This window comes from Coregonus lavaretus, assembly GCF_964263955.1.
Source record: "Coregonus lavaretus genome assembly, contig: HAP1_SCAFFOLD_6391, whole genome shotgun sequence".
Classification (NCBI taxonomy): domain Eukaryota; kingdom Metazoa; phylum Chordata; class Actinopteri; order Salmoniformes; family Salmonidae; genus Coregonus; species Coregonus lavaretus.
In genome coordinates, this window is record NW_028162646.1 from 15,568 (window position 1) to 21,902 (window position 6,335).

Consider the following 6,335-nt stretch of genomic DNA (forward strand, 5'->3'; position numbering starts at 1 on the left):
TTATTCACCCAATGGATCAAACAGCTGCAAAGACGAAGACATGTTTACACAAGCACATATATTTATACCTTCTTCCTATGCTGAGTCCCCTCCTTGCACATCTGGACAGCCAATACATCTCTGGTGCTAGACAGGACTTTAGTGGTGCTTGTTCTTTCTCAGTTCATCTGACCTGACATCGGCCCAAAATTCCTCACTCCTCCCCAACGCACGGCTACCCGATCTGTTGACTGAAACCAGACCGTTGCCTCTCCTCCATAGGATACATGAGATTTAACAATAACATGTTCTGACAAAATGTAAACTTGTTTCTGCCCTTCCCTTTCTCCCCCAGTAGATTTCAGTTAGACCCTCAGTTCTAATATGGTAACATGAATATTTTCAACATCTCCCTGACCCTGTAATACCTATATGTTTCAAGCAGACCCCCATAGTTCTTGTACCCAAGAACGCCAAGGTAACCTGTCTAAATGACAATCACCACGTAGGACTCACATCTCTAGGCTGGTCATGGCTCACATCAACACCAACACCATCACCCCAGACACCCTGGACACACTCCAATTCACATACTGCCCCAACAGTTCCACAAACGACCCAATCTCTATTGCGCTCCACACTGCCCTTTCCCACCTGGACAAAAGGAACACGTGAGAATGCTGTTTGTTGACTACAGCTCAGCGTTCAACACCATAGTGCCCTCCAAGCTCATCACCAAGCTAAGGGCCCTGGGATTAAACACCTCCCTGGATCCTGGACTTCCTGACAGGCTGCCCCCAGGTGGTGAGGGTAGGCAACAACTCATCCGCAACGCTGAAACGCAACATGGGGTCCCCTCAGGGGTGCGTGCTTAGTCCCCTCCTGTACTCCCACAACTCCAACACCATCATTAAGTTTGAAACTCAATTCCAGTTTTATTTTGTGACTCAATTCCAGTTTATCTGACAATCAAAGGATGATTATCTGCAAGGTTATGGTTGAATGACTGTTTTAATGTTTCACCAGCTTGTGTTTTGGTATTGGTTATTGAGGGTTACTGAGTGTGAGAAATACTTTGTTACTCCTTGCTGAATACTGAATGTGGTTATTGAGCGTTTAATGCTGATGGTTGGAGAAACCAGTCCACTGCTCTTTATTATTTTAATTCAGTGTTACCAGTGTGACGCTATATCACAGTGAGTGATTGTATACATTGACTATTAAAAGACACCATACTGTTGCTCTTGTTTTGGTGTGTTGACGATCAAGACTCTCAACACTATACCACTGCTCCTAATGGATGAACATTGTTCAACATTCTATAATTCTTAAACATCATTCTATGGGTTTTAGTACATTTTAAAGTGACAACTCTGTGTCTCAGTTACCTTGGATACCTTTTCGTTATACCACAATCTAGGTTTGTGAAAATCACCCTGAACTCTTTGGGTCACCTCTTTTAGATCTACCTCTAGCCCACCATGTCTGAACCGGGTTCTGGCTGTGGTGTTCCAGCCCAGAGAAGCTCACAGCGGGGTCCAGAGATGCTGTCAGTGAAGCTGGGGGACTGCAGTCAAACAGTGGAACTCAATGTGATTGTCAAAGAGGAGGAGGAGGAGAGAGAAATCGATGAGGGGGAGGAGGAAGAGCGAGAGGAGGACAGGGACTCAGTTGACTCAGGTAAATTCAGGCTAACATCCTCTTTGGTTCAGAGAGGTAAACTACAAAGCAGTATCAATGAGTTAGCCAGCTAACTTTGATGAACAACCCAAATAACTAGATTTTCTAGTTCATTCATGTAAACTTAGATATGTTTTTGGTTGTTGAGTCAATTAGACCATGACAATTTCAAGCTTATCTTTCTAAACAATAAAAAGTTATTTCTGAATATTTAGGGAAGTTAGCTGACTAACTCATTGATTCTGCTTTGTAGTTTACCCCTCAGGCTTCTGTATGTGTAAGAGGGAAGGAGAGTGCCAAAACAAAAATGGCTACCGACCATTGCGCAATGCATTGTAATTTGACAATGGCATTATAATAATAATAATAATAATATGCCATTTAGCAGACGCTTTTATCCAAAGCGACTTACAGTCATGTGTGCATACATTCTTACGTATGGGTGGTCCCGGGGATCGAACCCACTACCCTGGCGTTACAAGCGCCATGCTCTACCAATTGAGCTACAGAGGACCATTATCTATGTGCGATGCAATGCAAAAAGCCCCTTGCAAAGTCTTTCTTTCAATACTCTGTTAATCCAAATTAATGTTGAATCCTGCATTGTTAAGCTAAAAGCTTTTGTTTCTATCAGTCTGTTTCTTACTCTCTATATCTGTTCATATTATTACAGGAAAAAACCCAAACCCAGACAACGAGCGCAGTTCCACAGCATTAAGACTACCTGGACGTGGGACTTACCCCTGTCTTCAATGTGAAAAGAGTTTCAGTTCGTCAAGTAATCTAAAGAATCATCAAAGAGTACACACTGGAGAGAAACCTTTCCACTGCTCCATATGTGGGAAGAGTTTCAGTGAGAAAGTAAACCTTAAGAGACATGCGAGAGTGCATAGTGGAGAGAAGCCTTACCACTGCACCACATGTGGGAAGAGCTTCAATCATTCAGGAAGCCTTAAGGACCATCAGCGAATACATACAGGGGAGAAACCTTACCACTGCTCTCTTTGTGGTAAGAGTTTCAGTCGAGCAGGAGACCTGAAGACTCATCAAAGATCACACAGTGGAGAGAAACCTTACCACTGCTCACTTTGCGAGAAGAGTTTCAATCAGCCAGGAAACCTAAAGAGTCATCAGCGAATACACACTGGAGAGAAGTCTGCCTGTACTCTCAATGTGATTGTCAAAGAGGAGGAGGACGAGCAGGAAATTGATGAGAAGGAAAGGAGAGAAGTTGAGGAAGAGGAGGAAACTAGTGGTGCGGTTGACCAAGGTACATCAAGACTACCTGGTCGTGGGAGTTACCCCTGTCTTCAATGTGGAAAGAGTTTCAGTTTCTCAGGTAATCTAACGAATCATCAAAGAGTACACACTGGAGAGAAACCATTCCACTGTGCCACATGTGGGAAGAGTTTCAGTGAAAAAGTCAACCTCACGAGACATGAGAGGGTACATAGTGGAGAGAAGCCTTACCACTGCACCACATGTGAGAAGAGCTTCAATCATTCTGGAAGCCTTAAGGAACATCAAAGAGTACATACAGGGGAGAAGCCTTACGACTGCTCTATTTGTGGGAAGAGTTTCAGTCAGCCAGGAAACCTTAAGAAACATCAGAGAATACATACAGGGGAGAAGCCTTACCAGTGCTCTCTATGTGGAAAGAATTTTCGTTTTGCAGGAGACCTAAAGAATCATCAGAGATCACACAGTGGAGAGAAGCCTTACCACTGCTCTCAGTGTGGGGAGGGATTCACTCAGCTAAGAAGTCTTAAAAGTCATCAGAGAATACAAATTGGAGAGAAGCCTGCCTGTGCTTTCAATGTAATTGTCCAAGAGGATGAGGGTGAGAGGGAAATCAATGTGGAGAAAAAGAGAGAAGTTGAGGAAGAGGAGGACAATAGTGGTGCAGTTGACCCAGATACATCAAGACTACCTGGTCGTGGTCGTTACCCTTGCCATCAATGTGGGAAGAGTTTCCGTTCCTCAAGTAGTCTAAAGAATCATCAAAGAGTACACACTGGAGAGAAACCTTTCCACTGCTCCCAATGTGAGAGGGGTTTCAGCGAGAAAGTAAACCTTAAGAGACACGAGAGAGTACATAGTGGAGAGAAGCCTTACCACTGCACCACATGTGGGAAGAGTTTCAATCATTCAGGAAGCCTTAAAGAACATCATAGAATTCATACCGGGGAGAAACCTTACCACTGCTCTCTGTGTGGAAATCATTTTCGTCTCGCAGGAGACTTAAAGAATCATCAGAGATCGCACAGTGGAGAGAAGCCTTACCACTGCTCTCAGTGTGAAGAGGGATTCACTCACCTAAGAAGTCTTAAAAGTCATGAGAGAATGCACATTGGAGGGAAGCCTGCCTGTGCTTTCAATGTGATTGTCCAAGAGGAGGAGGAGGAGGAGGAGGAAGAAGTTGAGGGAGAGGAGAGTGACATAAAAATGAAGTGAGGATACTACATAAGCTAACTCTATAGGTATGGAAATGCAAACCTATCCTTGCAATGGTGTCTTCTGTAACAGCATGGTCATGGGCAGCACCGTTGAGGGCTAGCTTCATCTTCTTTTACTTCTATGAGTGTATTGGAACTTCACAAATGAACTCAACTTGAATACCACCACCTAATGTGTTGGAGTGTGTATTTAATGAACCTTTATTTTGACAGGGAGTCAATGCTGAGACCAAGGTCTCTTTTCCAGATGAGCCCTGGATAGCACCACAGTACACATCAAAATACAATGAACACATTCATATACAGACTAATATACACATTATTGTACACAACAATACACGAAAGCAAAACACAATGGAAAAAAAAAACAGACACATTCTTTAGTAAAACGTTCCCCTATCAACAGTCTGAAATGCATTAGAGGCATCAATTCCTACAATTTTAAAGTGGATTGTAGATCAAGGCACAAGGAAACCAAAGGCTGATCTACCAACTCTCTAGACACCAACGGAGTGAACGGGTTGATCAACCAAAGGCTGATCTACCCAACTCTCTAGACACCAATGGAGTGAACGGGTTGATCAACCAAAGGCTGATCTACCAACTCTCTAGACACCAATGGAGTGAACGGGTTGATCAACCAAAGGCTGATCTACCAACTCTCTAGACACCAATGGAGTGAACGGGTTGATCAACCAAAGGCTGATCTACCAACTCTCTAGACACCAATGGAGTGAACGGGTTGATCAACCAAAGGCTGATCTACCAACTCTCTAGACACCAATGGAGTGAACGGGTTGATCAACCAAAGGCTGATCTACCAACTCTCTAGACACCAATGGAGTGAACGGGTTGATCAACCAAAGGCTGATCTACCAACTCTCTAGACACCAATGGAGTGAACGGGTTGATCAACCAAAGGCTGATCTACCAACTCTCTAGACACCAATGGAGTGAACGGGTTGATCAACCAAAGGCTGATCTACCAACTCTCTAGACACCAACGGAGTGAACGGGTTGATCAACCAAAGGCTGATCTACCAACTCTCTAGACACCAATGGAGTGAACGGGTTGATCAACCAAAGGCTGATCTACCAACTCTCTAGACACCAATGGAGTGAACGGGTTGATCAACCAAAGGCTGATCTACCAACTCTCTAGACACCAATGGAGTGAACGGGTTGATCAACCAAAGGCTGATCTACCAACTCTCTAGACACCAACGGAGTGAACGGGTTGATCAACCAAAGGCTGATCTACCAACTCTCTAGACACCAATGGAGTGAACGGGTTGATCAACCAAAGGCTGATCTACCAACTCTCTAGACACCAATGGAGTGAACGGGTTGATCAACCAAAGGCTGATCTACCAACTCTCTAGACACCAATGGAGTGAACGGGTTGATCAACCAAAGGCTGATCTACCAACTCTCTAGACACCAATGGAGTGAACGGGTTGATAACATATCATTTAGAGGCAGCTGCTCTTGTATAAATAGTATCACCATAATGGAGAACAGGTGAAAGGTCGACTGCTTCCCAGGTGAAAGGTCGACTGCTTCCTAGGTGAAAGGTCGACTGCTTCCTGCCGACTAGATAGAGACCAGATCTGTTTCTGTAAAAACGCCCACTTTTAAATATTAGTTCCTTAACAAGCTCAGTCCTATGTTTAAAAAAAAAAAAAAAAACTATAAATCATTGTCAATCAAAATACGAAGGTATTTGTATGCAGGGACTTGTTTGATTTATAGAACCATCCCGACGAGTGAGGAAGATGTAATCCATCTGAGGCAATCTTACGAGAACTTGAAAACAACATGTATTCAGTTTTGCCTGTACTAAGTATGAATTTTAAATCAGTAAGGGCTTCCTGCACAACTGAAAATTCGGACTGTAGCCTTGTCACAGCCAGGTCAGCAGTCGTGGCAATTGCGTACATAATAGTATCATCCGCATATATAGTAAATATATATATATATATATATATATACAAATATACTGAATAAGACATTTTCCATTCAAACAATAACCTTATTTCTCTCGTTTACATCCCTGTTAGTGAGCATTTGTCCTTTGCTAATATAATCCATCCACCTGGCAGGTGTGTCATATCAAGAAGCTGATTAAACAGCATGATCATTACACAGGTGCACCTTGTGCTGGGACAATAAAAGGCCACTCTAAAATGTGCGGTTTTTTTACACAACACAATGCCACAG

At 43.3% G+C, this 6,335-nt stretch overlaps 1 protein-coding gene across 1 annotated transcript; it reads left to right on the forward strand.

Moving 5' to 3' along the window:
• Positions 1-1,460: 1,460 nt before the first annotated feature.
• Positions 1,461-6,042, forward strand: LOC311119068 (uncharacterized protein; the record flags this gene model as incomplete). The annotated part of the gene is made up of 2 exons (XM_084193820.1): positions 1,461-1,571; positions 2,674-6,042. 2 exons carry the CDS (start codon positions 1,461-1,463, stop codon positions 4,111-4,113), a joined length of 1,551 nt encoding a protein of 516 aa, XP_084049946.1. The 3' UTR covers positions 4,114-6,042.
• Positions 6,043-6,335: the final 293 nt, after the last annotated feature.